Source organism: Sparus aurata, chromosome 23 (genome assembly GCF_900880675.1).
Source record: "Sparus aurata chromosome 23, fSpaAur1.1, whole genome shotgun sequence".
NCBI lineage: Eukaryota > Metazoa > Chordata > Actinopteri > Spariformes > Sparidae > Sparus > Sparus aurata.
The window spans coordinates 5,317,946-5,337,808 of NC_044209.1; the positions used below are offsets into that span (position 1 = coordinate 5,317,946).

A 19,863-nucleotide genomic window follows, 5' to 3' on the forward strand; every position below is an offset into this window, starting at 1 on the left:
GTTTGATAACTACATATATACAGATATTGTGTGTATATTGGCAAATACTGTATATATACTATATATATATATATCTATATTCTATTTATTTTATATATATAAATATATGTAAAAAAAAAAAAAAAAAAAAAAGAAGAAGAAGTAGAAAAACAATATATACAATATGAATAACCAAGGGTGTAGGTCTGATTTTGACATTGGTGGGGACATGGCCAGTCACCCCCTTACCACCACCACTAGGCTTACTATGGCTGTAGCCATAGTAAAGCAAAGATGAATAAGATTAAAGTGGCATATAATGATGCTCTTAGAATCTTGTTAAAAATACCCAAGGTGGGAAAGTGCTAGCAAGATGTTTGTGAACTGTAATGTTCCCACTTTTCAGGCATTACTTAGTAATTGTATGTATAAATGTATATGTGTCGGCTGATTGATTCAAGGAATGGGATTATAATATCTTTGACTGACCCAAACTGAGACAAGGTATTCCTCCAGCTTTTGGAAATACTGGAACCAACATGTGAATGCTTTTTAACCATTGAGCACACATGTCTATTTATGTGTAATCTTATGCTTGTCTGTTTAATGTGTGTGTCTTTTATATCTGGACCTCGAGTCTGTCAATAAAGATAATATATATGCACTGCTGCCAGGGGAGAAAAATTGTACACGTTGTTAAGCAGTGTAATGACACTAATGACAGATGAGGAGGCTGTGTGATAACGATGTCTGAACTTTACTTTAGTCATAGTGCATTACATTACATTATAGTGCAAACCACTGCATTAAACTTTGCATTATACATAGATTAACAACAGCTGTCTACAGCTGGACCAGTTTCCTTAGAAATAGACCACATTATATAATGAACACTCTCTATGACTGCATGTGGAAATATGCAGGCAGGCAACATCACATTTATAAAGTAATCAATTACACATTTTATATCTTGTGTAAAAACACATTTACATTTGAATTACATTACAGTGTTATAGTCTATGTTGAGGTCTCACCTGTAACTCCACCTGGCCTCTCCCTGAACCAGGCCTACGACCAGGCAAGACTGCTGCAGCACCCTGATGAAATAACACATGATGCCGGCCTGACATTAACTTTGTACAATGCATCACCAACTGTATGTAAGCAGACACACATATGCAGTAAAACATTGAGTATAGCACCATGTCAAATGTACCTGGAGCCCTGAATCGTTCCTCTATGAGCTACAGCCTGGCCGGGGCTCCTCTGTCACCTGATCAGCAGTGACACAGCACGGCTCAAACCTCGAAGAACATCAGTAGCATTCACCAGGCCTACTTTTAATATTACAACTAGCTAACGCTTAAAATTCAATGAACCACACTGTCCTTATTCAAGTCCACCTGCTGCTGTGACCCCGCCACTCCACCTGTCTGATAAAGGGGACGGCTGTGTTGCTTCTTCTGTCAAAGCCACGAGCAGACACAGAGTCGGATGATGTGTCAGCCATGTGATAGAAAAGCCGTCAAATAATTTAAAAAAGCCACAGTGTCCTCAATTTCATTGTACTCTCCTGTACAATGACAATAAAGACTATTCTATTCTATTTTATTCTATGTCGTGTTTTATTCTTCAGTTAATTCCACACAGCATCGCCTCGCAGGAAACGGAACTTTGCTGAAGTCAACTGCGCAAGTTACACAAGTCACAGCGTAAACTGCCCCCGTCCACTTTGAACTAAGTTACCCTGGATCAAAATCATTGTGTCACTTCATTATGGAAAAAGCCGGAATCCTGAGCAGTCCCTCTCATTTTGCTCTGTTGTTCCGTTTGCTCCGCTGTTTACCTTGTGAAAACTGAAAGTCAATCCATATATCCAGTCAATCCATCACACGGAACCCTTTGTCAGCTTTCATCACCACCACACATCCTGCACTGCTTATATATTTACATATGTTTTTCAGACATAGCCAGTGACTCAGTGTTGTGTTCATTGTCTTAGAGGTCAGCTGGTTATTCTTCTTCGCATCCAGTTGCAGCATTATCTCTAAGATCCCAGATTAGTTGAATATTCTTGACACAACACAATATTCTTTCATTCTCACCTCTCACCTCACCGACAGCAGAAGCTTTACAAAACCCCTCCTCTCTTCTAACCCCTTTCGTCTGCGGGTAGAGCTAGATTTGGAAAGAAAGCCACTGAAATAAATCCAGGTTCTAACTAACATCCTCCACACTTACCTCAGGCTGAAAAAACAAGGTGTTAGGTGTCAGTCAGGTCTTTCATTTGGGAGAGGCAATACATGACACCAGCTGTTCTACACCAGGTCTGTTACAGGGTGACATCACTGCGCCATCTCAGACAAAACGCTCCGACACGGACGAGCGGAGGAATGATGCAGCCTGCCTCTTCTCCAGGGCATCCTTCACTGTAAGAGGGAGGACGACCTAACAACTTGTCCTGCTGTGAAGCTTTGTGACAAGGATTGTACTTGGAGGGTTAGTTGCCGACCTGCTGTTGCTGGAGGCGGTGTAGTCAGCTGAGCTCTCTCCGTCTACTTTCCCAGATATTTTCTTTATCCACTATCAAAGTTACGGAAAAGTAAAAGTAAAGCTCCCCAATCTTAGCAACATTAGCTGAAAGTACTGTAAATGTCTTATTTCGAGTAATTAGTCTATTTTATTATATCTGATTTGTTTTGTGTATGTGTACTTAACATGCTGACTTTGTGTACTTGATGTGTTGACTGTGTACTGAAGGTGCTGACTTGTTTGTGTCTGTGTACAACTACTTCACGTGCCTTCAATTGCCCCCAGGGGACAAATAAAGTTTTTTTAATTGAATTGAACTGAATTGACTAGCAGTTAACAGGAAATTCACACAGTTTACTTGAAGAGGAGCAGTTTATACACAGCTAATAAACAGCGGTAACTCTCTTCATGTCTCTGTCCCCATGAAGGTCAGCTCTGTCGAGATGCCTCCTATTGCTGAAAACACTGCATATGTTTACTTTTGCCTCAGCAAGCAGGTCCGCTTATTGTGGTGACTCAACTGGAATGAAATGGTTTCAAATGCTTGCGTTGCCGAGGCCTTAAGCTTTACAAATGTTTGTCGGAAATCTTGTGTAATGGGGAGATTGTGTCTTGAAGACGTGGCCCTTCAGCAGCCCGGGAAGCTTTGATGAAAGATTCCATCTCTCAGCTTCTCTTAATTTTTGACTCTGCTCTTTATAATATGTGTGTCTCGCAAGACACCGCAACCACAAAACGAAGAATGATTGACATAAAGCAAGAGGAACAGTGAGGCACTAATGGAGGAGTGAAATACAGTGTGGTTTCCATGCCTAGATCTGAGCTGACCATAAGCACAGCATTGTAACAGGAGAGATATGGAAGGAACAGCATCCATGGTTTTGCAGAAACATACTTGCTGGCTGTTTTTTTTTTTATGGAGTCTTGACCTCACAACCCGTGCTGTGCTATGTGCTGGGTGCTACACACCACTGCCCAAACGCACAGAACACAGGGAAACAAGAAAATACAGGTGGAGGACAGGTGGAGGACAGGTGGAGGGCAGGTGGAGGGCAGGTGGAGGACAGGTGGAGGACAGGTGGAGGGCAGGAGGAGGACAGGTGGAGGGCAGGTGGAGGACAGGTGGAGGGCAGGAGGAGGACAGGTGGAGGGCAGGTGGAGGACAGGTGGAGGGCAGGAGGAGGACAGGTGGAGGGCAGGTGGAGGACAGGTGGAGGGCAGGTGGAGGACAGGTGGAGGACAGGTGGAGGGCAGGTGGAGGACAGGTGGAGGGCAGGTGGAGGACAGGATGGAGGGCAGGTGGAGGACAGGTGGAGGACAGGAGGAGGACAGGTGGAGGGAAGGTGGAGGGCAGGTGGAGGACAGGTGGAGGGCAGGTGGAGGACAGGTGGAGGACAGGAGGAGGACAGGTGGAGGGAAGGTGGAGGGCAGGTGGGAGGACAGGTGGAGGGCAGGTGGAGGGCAGGTGGAGGGAAGGTGGAGGACAGGTGGAGGGCAGGTGGAGGACAGGTGGAGGGCAGGTGGAGGACAGGTGGAGGGCAGGTGGAGGACAGGTGGAGGGCAGGAGGAGGACAGGTGGAGGGCAGGTGGAGGGCAGGTGGAGGACAGGTGGAGGGCAGGTGGAGGGCAGGTGGAGGACAGGTGGAGGGCAGGTGGAGGGCAGGGTCTCTGTAGATACAAACACCACCACCACACTCCCAGTGGGTCATACATGACAATTGAGACTATATGTGTATGAGTGTATACTGTGTTTTTTTCTTTCTTAGGAAGACCCTATTCATTCTGCATTAAATAATATGAAGTTATAATTATGATAGTTCAAGTTGTAATGTATGTACTAGATAGAGAAGATAAAGATTCGGTTTTGTGTATTTGAGTTCAGTTAACTGAAGGTTCTCCCTGCAGATCACCTGGGAATTAAATACTTCATTTAAACCCAAACAATCAGTATTAATTTATCATTGAAAACATTAATTGTTGAATGGTCACCTGCAGATAAAGGTCGCCTGCTGTGCCATGAACTAAAGAACCCTCATGTTGCAATTACATTAAAGTAATTGTATGGATCGTAAGTCTACGAATTGAACCAACTGTCTCCCAATAAGAAGTACCAAAAAATGTACAGTATGATACTGTTTGTGTCTTAATGTTACTTTCAGTCAAACTTGTATTCTTATATTTTAGTTAAGTGTCAATACATCCATGTGATTGTCATTTCAAGTAAATGTCCTGAAAACAAACTTTAAAGAAGTATTACAGGCCAAATGTACTTTTTGCCAAAGCACTCCTTTGCAGAAAACTGTCCCTTGACTAACATCAATATGCGACATAATCATATTGTTACTACTGATACATGGATGCGTGAGAAACATTTAACTGTAGTAGCAGATCGAGGTGGAGCTCCGTGCAGTTTAGTTCCCTCGGGGTCGGCCCCTCCAAACGATCACAGAATAAATCTGAGAGAGGGACACGATAGAGAGGAATAAAGGAAAACAATGTTCTGATACACAAATCTGTAATCCTTTTTTCTTTTCTTTTTTTACTTTTATTTGATTGATTCTATTGTATTTCCCCCTTCAGGCCAGTTCTGTGAGTCAAAAAAAAACCCAAAACAGAGAGGGTGGGAATTGTGTGTTTGCTGGAACAGCAGTTCCCATCCAGACACTGGCTTTGTTTTTGTTTTTAAAGGCTGGAAACCGCCTGTCAAAAACCCTGATCGACCTTCAGTGTGTAGAATGATGTGATGGCCCATTTTCACATTCATCTGCTGAAAGTAGAAAAAAATGACTCTTGGTTGAAAACGAGCGTGATTTGTGACCTTACAGCTGGTCTGGAAGCAGGTCCTGCTGCCATACTGAGCATACACCAGCGTGATGCACATACAGTGAGCATGAAGGCGTGTAGACTGCAGGCGGATTTAGCACCCCATAGTGTTAGCGGGGCTCAGAATACTCGAAGTGATTCATAAAATCCTCCGTGTTGATCTCGAGCAGAAGCCTCCTCCTCCTCCTCCTCCACCTCCCCCTCCTCCTCTTCCTCCTCCCCCTCCTCCTCCTCCTCTTCCTCCTCCTCCTCCCCTCCTCCTCTTCCTCCTCCTCCTCCTCCTCCACCTCCTCCTCTTCCTCCTCCTCCACCTCCTCCTCTTCCTCCTCCTCCTCAGCAGCAGCAGCAGCAGCTTTGACACATCTGCTCGGCTGCTTCAGCACCTCGGACAGCGAACGCTCTGATAGGCTGGAGCCTCCTGACGGCCAATGGCTTCGCCGGCGCGAGCGAGACATCGACGTCCAGCGGCAGCAGCATCCCGGCAGCAGCCAATGAGAGGCCGCCGTTCCTCTCCAGCATCCAACCCGAATAACTGCAGATGCCCGCATCAAAGCGGCGGCTCTCTCTCTCTCTCTGTCTCTTGCTCTCTCTCTGTGTCTCTCGCTCTCTCTCTGGCAGGTTTGCATAGCTGAGGTATAAGATCCTATTTTTGGAATCCGTAGTGGCCATTTTCCCCCCTCCTCCTCCTCCTCCTCTCACGGTGTTCTCCGCCTGTGTTTTGATTGAGATCTTTGGCCCGGTGTTCCACTGACGTGTGAGAGAGGTCCGTCCGAGCCGTGAGCATCGCAGCGGGACGTTAGCAGCCGCGGCCGTATAGACTGTCTGCTCTCGATGGAAGACATCTTCCCACTCGCTGCGAGCGACGGACCGAGGCACGTTTCGCATCTGCTTCGCATCTGTATTCCCATCGACGAGCGAGGGACTTTTCATAAATGAAGGTCTGAGGTAAAAAGAAAAAAAAAAAAAAAAAAAAAAAAGGGAAAGGAAAAGGAAAAGGCAGCAGCCCACCGGGAGACAGACCTGTCGGCCTGCACCACTGGGTGGCTTCCACACCATTCGGGGACCGAGCCGTCTGGAGCCGCACGCCCTGGACCCTGGACAGCCTGTGCTGGGAGCGCGGTTTCACATTTTGACCGCAGTTGCCCAGCAGGAGCCAGCGGGTCAAGGTGTGATGTATGGATTCCAAAAGGAGAGTCGATTGATCAGAAGGTAGGAGAACACAGAGGGCTGTTTGAACAACACGTTGTTATGTCTGCACATGATAAAACATAAAAAATTAAAATAAAAAAAAAAGCCAGCCCTGTGAGGGGAGCTGAGTAATGCGAAAAGCCAACGACATAGACACATGAATCACTTAGGCTAACGCTCGGGTGTTGTGAGCACCCATCATTTACAATCAGATAAAAAAAAAACAACAACGGATCACACCAACAGTCGAGACATCAGACTGGTTGCGTGGAGGCTGTGGATGTGTGAGGGCGCAGGCCTGGAGCCGCCGTGTGTTGGAGGGGCTTGTTTTCAAGGCTTCCATTTTGAAGCTAAGATGGATGCTTGCGCACAGTTCTTTCTCGTGCCTCTGTGGCCTTATCTCGGCTCTTATATAACACCCAGTGAACGGTGGCGCTGCGGCAGGCCCGAGTCGGACACACGCGAGCAGAGGTGTTCCACGGCGCACAGGAAGACTCGGTTCGGTGCTTAAATGAAATTCACGGTCGCAGGTTGACAGACAGCGAGACACTGGTTAGCTGTGGAGGAATGTCTCCAAACGGTGTGGCTCAGTGTGGCGGCTGAGAGCTCAGCTCTGTCAGCCTGATGAAGAGCTCATCGTGTGCTGGAGGAGTCTTCTGTAAAAGCCTCGCTGATGATGAACACTCTGAACACAGGGAATCAAGAACAGACAGGTGGAGGAGAGGCGGAGGACAGGGTCTCTGTAGATACAAACACCACCAGCACACTTCCACTGGCTCATCAGTGATGATGGAGAGGGAGTCTATACAGTGCTTGTTTGCTTTCTTGGGAAAACCCTATTCATTCTGCCTTTATTAGCCAGTGAGGATGATGATGCTGATGATGATGATGATGATGCCATTCAGTGTTTTTAAGGGGCTTCCTCTGACTCACTCTCAAATAAACAAGTGAAGACAGGCGGTTTGATCGAAATGAAAAAAAACCAAACAAATAACTACTCAACTCAGCATCCACTTATTCATTTTTTAACACATGTTAATAATTTTCATCATACAGACAGAAAGAAATGACGACGACAATCGTCTAAACGTACAGTGAGTCGTTTTTTGGAAAAACATGTCGGTGAAGTCAGATCCCCGCTGAGCTGACTGCATTAGGGAAGAGCAAGAATGAGAACCAGCGAGAGGCCGTGATCCCTCCTCCCTCTGACTCGCTAATCGCAATATAAGTAAAAACACGAGCGTGAGAATACGTTTCTCACCTTGGAATCAGACGGAAAGTGTCTTAACTCGAGGTCCTCTTGCACTGAAAAGCGTTCAGAGAAAAAAGATAAGCGTACCTCTGTTGTTGTGAAAGTTCTCGAAACAGTAGCTCGACAGAATTAGATAAATGAATAAATCTCAAACTTAAAGGATAACTTACCCCCCAAAAAAAACAGTTTCTGAGTCTACGAAACATTTCTGGAGCTTCACAGCAAAAACAGCGTCGCAGCAGTCTCTCAAACAACTGAGGGAGATGGGGACTCATTTACAATCTTAAAAATAAACAACCGAAATATGATACAATTGCTCCAAATTGTTTGTCTAGTGTAATCCAAGTCTCCAGAATCCAAAATGCGGGGGCCTCTGGACACTTTGGATGAGTGTTATGGAGCCATGTTGTGATTTTTCAAGTCATTTTACATTTGTTGTTGATAGCTTGTTTATTACATATAACGTCACTAACGGAGTGTTGCCATTACCCCCAGGTTCCATCTCCTCCAGAAGTGAGACACACACCTTAAAGCTCTTTGTCTAGACCATTCAAAGAGCTTCTCCCCCACTCCACCCTTCCTCCACCCCGCTGGTAAATCTCACACCAACGTCATGGGTACGGTGCTGTCGCTGTCTCCCAGCTACCGCAAAGCGGTGCTGTTTGAAGACTGCCCGGCCACAGTAGGCCACTACACGGCGGTCCAGAACAGCAAGAACGCCAAGGATGCAGCCACAGCGGCCGCAAAGTCGCTCAAGCGGCCCTCGATTATCAATGTGTTGCCATGGAAGCGTATTGTGGCTGTATCGGCGAAGAGGAAGGGCTCGAAGAAGCTGCAGTCGGATGCTGGCGATGGTGGGAAGGGGAGCTCCCCGGATGGTCAGGCCACCGCCTTGGCCAACTCGGCCTCCAACAGCCTGAAGCTGAAGAAGTCTCAGTCCTGCGCTAACCTGTCATCGTACACATCGAGCCAGGACCCCTCAGCCACCAGCACCACTACCTCCTCCCATCTGCCCACCTCCAAGACCCTGGCTAATGTAGTTACTGTGGCTGCCAAAAAGAACTCCCTCACAGGCTCCGGAATCCAGCCGTCTACTGCAGCCGGCACGCCTAAACGCGTCATCGTCCAGGTAAACCACATCTTAACTGTTTCCCTTTGGTCTTACACCAGTCCCTTCCTTTCTTACTATCCCTTCTTTTCTATTACTATTTATATTGTTGTACCTCTCCAACCCAGGCCTCCACAAGTGAGCTGATGCGCAGCCTGGGCGAGTTCCTGTGCCGTCGGTGTTACCGACTGAAGCGTCTATCCCCGACGGATCCGGTTCTGTGGTTGCGCAGCGTGGACCGCTCCCTCCTCCTACAGGGCTGGCAGGACCAGGGCTTCATCACGCCGGCCAATGTGGTCTTCCTCTACATGCTGTGCCGCGACGTGGTCTCGTCTGAGGTGGCCTCAGAGCGCGAGCTGCAGGCCTCGCTGCTCACCTGCCTCTACCTGTCGTACTCCTACATGGGCAACGAGATCTCCTACCCGCTGAAGCCCTTCCTGGTCGAGGCCGAGAAGGAGGCCTTCTGGGACCGCTGCCTGGAGATCATCAACCGCATGAGCGGCAAGATGCTCCAGATCAACACCGACCCGCACTTCTTCACCCAGGTGTTTGCCGACCTGAAGAACGAGAGCAAGAAAGAGGAGGAGAAGACCAAACTCCTCATAGGCCTTGATCGATAAGAAGGAGCTTGGAGGAGGGAAGGAAGGAAGGAAGGAAGGAAGGAAGGAGGGAAGGGTGGATAGAGAATTAGCTAATTAGGTTGAGGATGGGTGGACTCATATAATGCAGTGCAGCAGTGATACCTTGAGGCAGTACTGTTGTCTGGCGTCTCTACTGTTTTACCATTCATGGAATTTCCTGATCGTGACCCAGAACAAAGAGCCTCTGGGATTAAACAAAAAATGTCATTTCGGGAACAAAGCCACCCTAACACCAACAAAGGCTAGTTACTGAACGTTAGTGTCAGGGTTAGGCTGTGTCCCGTGAAGGCAGCAGCTGGCCTCCGAGGCACTTCTTCTAAAATGGGTTACTGTAGTGCTGATCGCACCGCGAGCCACATCATTTGACATGATTGGATCTGGTTAGATTCTCAAGACCGACAGGTATCCAATCCTGGCTCAGGATGTGACAATGAAAAGCTTTAAGGCAGAGATATGGTCATTTTTCAAGAATGGTCTAACCATTAACACAGATGAGGGCCGGTGGTGTGACATAAACGGGCTGTGAGTAAGAGATAACAATCATTTGTACGTGTCGCCCGAGGTCTGACCTGTATCTTGTTTCAGTGAGATAACAGAAATGAATGGGTTTAGAAATGCCAGACAACACGGATTAAGTCATTTAGGGCGATATCATAAATGCAAAGATAGAGGATGTTGATACGAGGATATTGTATGATAGCAACCGGGCATTATCGCTATAGAGAAATGTCCGGGTAATGAAAAACACAGAACACCTTGCATGAGGTCACTTCATATGTCCTTGCACATAAACCCCCGCTTATTGCCAACTCCACTTTACCTTATTCCTTCTGTCCTGCCCGAGCTTATTGCACTCACCAACATTGGCTGTGAGGTCCACTGTTGAAACTTTCCGAGCGTTGAATAATACCATCACTTAGCACTCAGCTAGAATGAACCACAAACGCAAAACTTGTCAGACTGTGAAATTTAAGTCACTTGGCATAATTTGTGCTGTAGTGGATTTATTCATTGGCGTCTTACATAATGTACTGTACTTTTAAGGGATCCATCAAATCTTCTATGAACCGGGAGATCAGCTATTTATTTTTAAGAGTATGAAATGCTAATCCCCACAGATTAATAATCACTAAGCGAGCCCTTCTGTAAGATGTTTACATATACAAAAATGTGGGAAAATGCAATACTGACCCGTCCAGGGCAAATTTTACATGGGCAATGATTTCATTCCTGCCTGTACCCCTGCACTTTCCCCTGCAGTCCAGGAAGGAAGGAAGGAAGGACAGAAAGAAAGAAAGAAAGAAAGAAAGAAAGAAAGAAAGATAGAAAGAAAGATAGAAAGATAGAAAGAAAGAAAGAAAGAAAGAAAGAAAGATAGAAAGAAAGAAAGAAAGAAAGATCTTTCTGTTTTAAAGACGCTTCACTCACGTTGTGTGCGTCATACTGTATGAATGATCGGTCGAGCTGGGTTTGTGGAGGACGTGTTCAGAGGGTAGATCATGTGATCCGCCTCGACCAATGGCTGTTCACATCAGAATGAAAGAAGACGTGATTATATTCCAGCAGGTGTGTGTGGGCGAAGGCAGACGCTACGAGTGTACATGTGACTTTTTCTTCCACAAACGGCGCGTTGACGTCGCCTTTGTCGCCTCAGAGGACTTCCCCTGCTGTTTGAAGCGTCACCTCCCCCTCCTCTTTCCTCCGCTCATAACTCCCCGTGGAATCAAACTGAAACGACACAGATTCTGTCTCTCTCTCTCTCTCTGTCCAGTCTGAACTGGTCGTGTCCTGTCTGGTGCGGTTCCGTCCAATCCAGTCATCTGATATTTAGACACTCTCTGGGCGCGTTGACCCGATGGCTTACTTATTCACTGAGTTGTTTGACATGCATGTGTGCTTCTATAGGTTTCCTAGCATGCTGCTTTGTGTTGGGCGCACCGCACCACATGTTACAGAAGAGAACTGCTGAACGCTAGACTCAGTGATGTGACATCCAGGCGACCTGGTACAAAGACTCTCTAATGACGGAAATGGTGGAAGGCCGGTTGTATCCTTGCCTGTGCTGACCCTTATCAAGATGGTTGGTTTCATGGTGCTTAGGGGCTGAAAAGCAGTTTCAATTTGGATATACAAAGGCCACTCCAGCAATTAAGCATGGAAGTTTAATACAGCCTGGGGGCATCACAAGAGACATAGAATAAAAAAATGCTGAATCCTACACGTCCCATAATGCAAGTGAATTTCACGCCCCATTCTTTCAAACCTCACACTTCCAGTTTTCTATTAAAAATGTTCAGGTCTAAAACCCAAGCAGAGATGCTGGAAGACCTCGTACAACTGTCAAAAAAGTCAACCGCGTGCCTCAAGAGATCCCTCGCCTTGATGATGTCACATCACTAAGTCTAACCATAGCTGATGAATTGTCTGCAGTTTTAGAAAACGCTCCGCCTTCTCAAACAGGGCAGAGATCTTGTGCCATATCGTTCTAAAGACTCATTATTTCATACAAAAACACAAAGAAACGTGAGCCAACTCAAAGTCGCCGACCACCGAACAAGAGAGACTGTAAAGGAATTATGATGAATAATCTTTTTCACGATGTTGCTACCTTGTGTCAGACATGGCGACCGTAAAAGAGGAACTTTGTTCAGGTGTCAAGGAAGTGGAGTCCAAATGAAAAGCTTGTGATTTTTTTAATACACGGTGAAGTTTTATGTGTCACTTTGCGAAATGTAAGCCAAAATTGGAGTCATCCAAAGCTGGAGCATTCATCATTCTGCTAGTGGATTTATAATCTTTCAAAAGCTGTATTCAGCCAGCTCTCTTACACGATAAAACGTTTGAAATAACGGTTCCCTATTTGCTATGAAACACGGGGAAAGGGGTCTTACAAATTTGTTCACTAAACAGAACATGGTGTCTGTTTCCAGACTGGGTGTCTCCATGATGCAGGTGATGTTTAAATTCTGGTTGTGTTTTGTGTTCAGGTGATTAGTGACCGGGCTGCAGTAGGAACAATGCTGTAAAAATAATGTAGCCTTGACGCAGAGTCAGACCTCACATGAGACAAATATGCACATGAAGAATGAATCCGAGGCAAACTAGCTTGTTTACACATCCTTCCTCCTCGCTGTTTCTGATGGGTTGAACAGTATACAAGTAGCATTTCTCTGAACAGCATTCCCAAGAGAACTGTTTAATGGTCTTTCTTTCTTTTTCATTTATTTATTTCAGTTTATTTGGTTTGATGGGAATTATATCGCAGCAGGTTAATTAACAAAAGACAAAATGTGACACATCCTCCTTTGGTTAATTGAAAAAAGTCAGTGAGCATAAATTTTGATATGATTTTCAATTATTTGACTGTCATCTATTCAGTGGAGGACTGATGATTTTTTTGTGTTGATAATCTGGATTATCTCCGGTAAATATTAAGGTTTAATTGACCATTCGCTAAACGCTGCCGCCTCTAGCCACTGTAGCTACACCTGTCAAGCATTCTGTTCTTACATGGCACATGTGCAGTTTACAGTGATAGCGATGAAAGGTTTTACAAATGAAACAAATGGGTTCCTTAATTATCAGAAAGAGGTAGACAAATCATGTGTCTGTTTCCAGCTGGCAACGGTCTCCGGCAGATTATATCAATTGTAGCTAGCTAATTAAGCTAATGTTAGCTCAACATGTTGGATAAAAATGCGGTTACCTCCTGACTTTCCAGCTGACTCGTTGTGTAAAAGGGCTCTTAAATAAGCAGATTACGGCTATCCTACATACGCAATCTCATGCTAACGCTAGATCCTGGGGATAAAGTTAGCGTTTTAACCGGCTGATGATCGGTAACTGGTGTCATTTTTCTGTTGCAGTGCAGAGCTACCTAGTCCAAATATTGTAACCATAAGTAAACATATAAGTAGAGACTGTGTATGTTTCACGTTTTACGTTACAAGAGTATTATGCTAATGTAACTTTAATGTAACACTAGCTAACGCTGGCAAAAGCTGTCAGTTGTTGCTAAAGTGTAAACTGCCCCAGATTCAGTAAAGGCATCCTCACAGTGGAAAAATGGCACACTGGGGATTTGGCTCTTTATGTAAACTGTAGCCCCACAAACTAGCTAATGTACTGTAGCCTGCGTGTTCCTTTGCCCTGGAAGTAAAGTAGGGTTGGTAGTCGTTCATGATTCCAACACCCTAGCAAATACTGTTTGATCAGTTTCTTATATTTTGGAACTCTTGAAATGACAAGCCTCTCTACATAACTACTGTGTTCACATGGGTTCCTCACATAGAGAAATCCAAAGCTTGACAGGCCTGCTGTGTCTAGGTTACATTGCTAACATTACAGTTGCAAACACTGCTCGAGGGGAGGGATTTAGTGAATGGTCAATTTGACTATTTCTCTTAAAATAGTTTGACATCTATCCTGTGTTGAAAACACACTCCCAAACCCGCACACAAAATTGTATTATATGTTGATTATTCAAGACCATGTGGATGTCAGATGACAGCTTAAAACAGACAAGAAGGGGGATATGATACATTTCTCTGTGAAACGAAGGAGTGGACAGGCAAAAATCCCGTCCGGATTTCTCATTATTTTCGCTTCCACCAGTTCCGGTCCTTCCAGCTGTGCAAGGACAATAAAAAAAAAGAGGACAAGGAAGAATGAATCTTTTTTCTAGAATTGGAGAGAGGAACGTATGGGTTGATGATAGCCCCTCCTGTACATGCTCTCATCATCGATCGACTCATAAATATGTGCCATATTTTATCTTGCAACACGGACAAGACAAAAACTATCGTGTAACATGTGAAGCTTATGATAATGATACTGACATTATTATGGTTTTCCCTCCTTTTCATTTGTGAATCATATTGTGTAAACAAGAATCTTCGTTGAACAAAAGTCAAGGCTACTAGTGTTACTAGAGTGCTGATGCTGCAGTCTGTTACTATGTGGATGTATGAATATGTATGTGAGAAATAAGAATAATTTGATCAACTGTTACAGGTACTTTATATAAAAACCTTTACAAGCATGGTCTTCTTTGTTCACTTGTTAAAACCCTGATAACAACCAAGCGCCCATTTCACACGCAAACCCAGTGCAGCCACCAAGCATCGCCCCCAACAGGTAAGTGAAGAGCCGTAGTCGGACCTGGAAAAGGAAGTACAAGATGGGGCACGAGTCTTGAACTGGAGTGCTGAGCTATCTGATGACGAAGAAGCGTCCAACCCGCTGCCTCCACAATGAGATTGCCACCTGCTGGCTAGCTTTAACCCTCACAATGAGATTGCCACCTGCTGGCTAGCTTTAACCCTCACAGAGCAGCTGGGAAACAAGAGCCAAAGGCAGATCTTCTCTTCCAGGACGCAGAGAGTTGAACATCCCTGCCACCAAGCATCACTATCCAACAGGGACCAGACTCATCTGCCTCCTCATCAGTGAACAGCCAAAAGCCAATGTCAACATCTGCAGTCAATCTTGCGTTAGTGTCAGATCTCAACTCCAGAAACCTCCATAGAACAGGCTGAAGAAGCGCCGCAATCCACACAAGCCCCCTTTTGCTTTTCTTCTACTACACTGATCAAAGACATGTCAAGAAAGGTAGAAAGAGTTGTGAAACCAAAGAAAAAGAAGCTAATTAAGAAAAAGTCGATGTCACTGAACTAACCCTCTTGACCCCTCTGAACTGCACTTGAGTGGCTCCTCTCTCCATAGCATCCCTCAATAGGCTACTAAAGGACTGAATGACCCAGTAAAGTGTTCGACAGCCTTTACTTTTCTACATTCAGAAGGTAATGAAATCATCTTTCTTCAAGAATGTAATGTAACCTACAGGGAAAGTTACAAGGTCTTTGAGGACAGGATGGAGCCATGGCCCGTCTGTATGGTCGGACGACAACAAAAAAAGATTTTCAGGGGTTGTGGTATGATTTAGATTTAGATTTATCATTTAGATGGTTTTATCATACAGAGGGTAACATGTGGGACAGATGGGAGAATTCTGCGTCGATGTTAAGAGTATTCAGTGTGTATTGCCATGTTGAGTTCCGAGAGCTGAATATATCCCTACTGCATGATGCAAAGGTGGTCAGTGATTTTAAGGTGAACCTTAAGCAGTGGCTTTCTCTTAAGACCTTTTTCAGCTCTGTTGGGGAGCGGTGGGAAGACGTCGACGATTAGAGCAAAAAAGTTTTTCATAGAGGTGGGTAAAAGAAAAGCTCAAAAGAGACGTCTAAAGCTCCACAAAGAGCTTTTTATTTTTACATAACGGCTTATTCTGGCCTAGATGTACCAGAGGATATAACTAAATTGAAGAGAGAGATGTCATGCTGAATGTGAAAATGTTCTAGAATTTGTAAAAAAAAAAAAAAAAAAAAAAAAAGATTAGCTAGGCCTAAAAACTTCAGCGAAGGGTTAAAGGATAAAGAGAGACATGAAAAAACAGAAATATATATGTGATACTCAGTGTACACTCCTTCTACTCTCATCTTACAAAAAGATTTAAAAGAGGAAAGCAAGCCTTCTATCTAAAGTAAATAAAAATGCAAATGAATTTAAAGGAAAGCTTGACAGTAAAATATCTCTGAATGAACCCACTAAAGCAGTAGAAAGCATGCAAAATAACAAGGCCCCTGCGGCAGATGGTTCGCCAAAAGAATTTGACCCTACCTTCTGGGCAGAGTTCAATGGCCCTCTTTTGGAGATGTACAATGAGTGCCTCCAATTGGGGTCACTACCACCATCCTTAAAGGATGGCACCATTTCTCTTCTATTTAAAAAAGGTGGGAAAAAAGATCTTAAAAACTGGAGCCCCCTTACACTCCTTGGTGTTGATCGTAAGATTTTAAGCTATCTATCTTCGCCAACAGGAAGTGATTGAGAGGTTGGTTTGGGTTGAGCACACCTGTGTGGTTCCATGTCGCTCCATGAGTGATAACCTTGCCTTAATAAGAGATTCATACTTGAATGACTAGATTGCAATGTATGTATTGCTAGCCTGGATTCTGAAAAGACCTTTGATAGAATAAGCCATGATTATCTAAAGCAAGAACTGGTGAGGTTTGGGTTCAGCCCACTGTTGAGGGCATGGATTCATTTACTGTAAATTGATTGCTTTAGTAGAGTCAACATTAATGGTCACTTCACCGAACCTATTAAGATTCAATTAGGGGTCAGACAGAGTTGCCTGCTATCAGGCAGCCTGTTTGTCGTGGCCATGGAGCCTCTGGCCTGTGGGATAAAACATGCACTGATATCCAGGGCCATCCTGTCCCTGGCAGTAATGGGAAGGAGGCTAAAATGTCCTTGTAGATGGATGACTTTACAATCCTTTGTGCTAGCATTAATTCAATGGTTAAAGCCCTCAAGTGGAGTGACCAATTTTCACGAGCATCTGCTTCCAAGACGAACATATTAAAAGAGACATCATGTACCAACCTCTGGTTAAAGGAGGGAAAGCTGTACCAGAGTCTGGGGCCAAACTTGATGCCCCTTTTTTAACACCAACATTGAATGCTGTTTTTACCGAGGGTATTACCGGTCTCTGGTTCCATTTTTCCAAGTTTTGTTAGGGTTGCATAAAGTATAGAGGGAAGAGTAAAAGGGTTGCTCTTTGTACCCCCTATGCTAAAAGTAGATCAGCATTATGCGAGCAAACACTTACACTCTTTAAAGCAGCAAAGTAAGATTGGTCCATGGTAGGTAAAATAGAAAGGGTTGATATGAAGCTGGTAAACTTAGTTAGTTAACTTGCTTAGGTTAACAAAATCCCAACAGAAGGTAAATACATAGAATACATAGATAATGGCTAAGACTACATTTAATTGAAATGTCAAAAGCAATTTGTATCTTATCTTGTTGCTCCACAGCAAGAGTAAGTTCGTCACTTCACATTGTAAGTGTGAATGGTTGTTTGTAGTCAGCCCTGTGGTGAACCAGCGACCTGTCCATGGTGCCCCACTGCTCGCTCCAGCTCCCTGTGGCCCTGCAGAGCATGCTGTACGTGCCTTTAGATGGAAGGATGTTTTCTTGGTCACTCTGCTCCTGTCCAGGTTGCTCAAAGAGTACTGATGTCTCTGAGGGTGGTGCTCTCCGTGGTGCTGAAAGAGCACAGGCTAATGCTTGTCCTGTCCATCACACACTGTATGATGTGGCTCTTAAATGTATATCAAAATGACCTAGTTGGTAAGATTGTTTTCTAATATTCTTATGACTGACTAAAGTATTCTGATTTTGTTTTAAAAGATTTATATTGTTTCTGTTCTTTATTTCTCAGATTGTCCAGCTCTCCTTCTCAGGAACGCCCTGATAACATTCATACAGTTATACAGTCACACTTTGAAGATCTGGAGTGGTTGGGGATTAGTGACATTGCCCAAGGGCACCTTGGTAGTGGTTCTACTTTCCCCATCCAGATTTATCCTGTATTGAACCAGCTACTCTACAGTCACAAGCTCACTTCACTAAACCTTTGGGCCACCACTGCCACGCATGTATTAATTGTTGATATACCAAATAAACTAATAGCTTGGTTGCTCAGTAACTAGAGCAGGGCTGCCCAAAGTGGGGTCCCCGAGCCAAAGCTGACCCACCATAGGGTTCAGCTTTGTTCACCAGAAGTTTTTAGTGAAGAAAATTATGAATTTTAAAAGATTATAATAATGTTTAGGCAGCGTTATGTTTTTTGTAAAATAATGCTCTTCAAGTACCTACTTTGCACAGAAAGGTAGTCAGTGAAGGGGACTTGGGATCCAATTACAATTGAACAGAACAAAACAATACATTAGGTGTTTGCTTTTGGGCCATAGTCCACCATCAAGTGTGATTCTTGGCCCTCCAAGAGGAAAAGTGTGAGCTAGCGAGATAAACGTATACAACAGCATTTACTAGTGAAATAACTTGATGGCAGGCGTCCCTTTAAAAGACTTATTAACTGACTCACGGCTGGCATACTGTTGATGATTTCACATTTGTAGTTACAGTATTTCAATTAATGTGCCAGTCAAAACATTGTCTTGATTTCACATTTCTTCATATACAGTGTTGACATGGCTGCTGAATATACATAATTGTTTTAGCGACACCAAATGATTAAACATTGATGAGTTTGACTGAGCCCCAAATTAAAGATTCTAACAGCAATTGTATAATAATGTAGTAACTAATGGCAGAGACACAGTGTGCACTTAGTTTCCTCATCCAGTCCATGTTTCTGTCCATGGATCAGCCCAGTGGGTGGCGCCACATTTTAAAGGTGCACTGTGTGGTTTTGGGGAAGACATTTTTATGCCTAAACAAAGACAAATAAACAAACTGCCATCATTCTCATGACAGAATAAATTGATTAAACAAGCCGACCTTGAAGGACAACAGCATTCACCTTTTCTGTTTTCGCCTACATTGTTTGTGTTTGGCGGACCCTGCCAACTATCCTATCTTCAAACAGTCTTCTGGGGACCTCCTGTTTCTTTTATTGAAAGCCTTTTAACTTTTTCCTTTATCTGCTGGTTCAACGGGTTGTCTGTGAAGGAGAAGAACAGCTTAAATACTATTGACGGCCCCTTTTTTTCTTCTTTTTTTTTTTATTAGGGTTTTCCATCAAATATATAAAAACACAAACCAAAGAGTCAAGAACAGACAACAACAACAACAACACAAATACCATAAATACCATTGTCAAAGTATGTTCCAAGATTATTGGCATTCAGCAGAGGAACTTGGGTACTAACAAGCAGCTGAGAAAGCAAAAATAATTATCAGCCAACCAGACCACATTATGTCGACCGAGTTTTTATTGTTGCCCTCTGGTCTACGCTATAATGTGCCCAAGAGCAAATCAAATCGATATGCGAAGTATTTTATTCCATCTGCCATCAAACTCCAAAACACTGACCCCACTAATTTTAGAAGAATTTAACCTATTTATTTATTTACTCATTCATTTATTATTTATGACGTACCCATGCGCCTCATAAATTGTTTTCTTACTGACTGAATGAATGATTGTTGTAATGATTTTATCTTTCTTTCTTTGTTTGACGTCTGGAAAAGCTACAACTAAATTGCCCATTTGGGATAAATAAAGTGGTCTGAACTGAACTGAACTGTTTATTAGTTTGAATTGAATAACTGAATTTTTTATAAGTTTGTGTCTTATTACCTTATTGATATTGTAAAAATAAAACATTCTGATTTTGATCTTCTTCTCCTCCGTACCGTACCTTTTAACGTCTCTCATTGTATTCCGCTGCCTGTGGCTGTTCTCCCTTTACACGGTGTGTGTTGCTGTTCCCATTTGGGTGCTGTGTTGTGTCACTGCGGTGGGACAGCAG

General features: G+C 44.1%; 1 protein-coding gene across 1 annotated transcript; it reads left to right on the forward strand.

Annotated features, from left to right (window-relative positions):
• The first annotated feature begins 5,716 nt into the window (after positions 1-5,716).
• On the forward strand, positions 5,717-14,564 carry LOC115574949 (cyclin-dependent kinase 5 activator 1-like). The gene is made up of 3 exons (XM_030406650.1): positions 5,717-6,543; positions 8,270-8,903; positions 9,011-14,564. Exons 2-3 carry the CDS (start codon positions 8,388-8,390, stop codon positions 9,500-9,502), a joined length of 1,008 nt encoding a protein of 335 aa, XP_030262510.1. The 5' UTR covers positions 5,717-6,543; positions 8,270-8,387; the 3' UTR covers positions 9,503-14,564.
• The last annotated feature ends 5,299 nt before the right edge of the window (positions 14,565-19,863 follow it).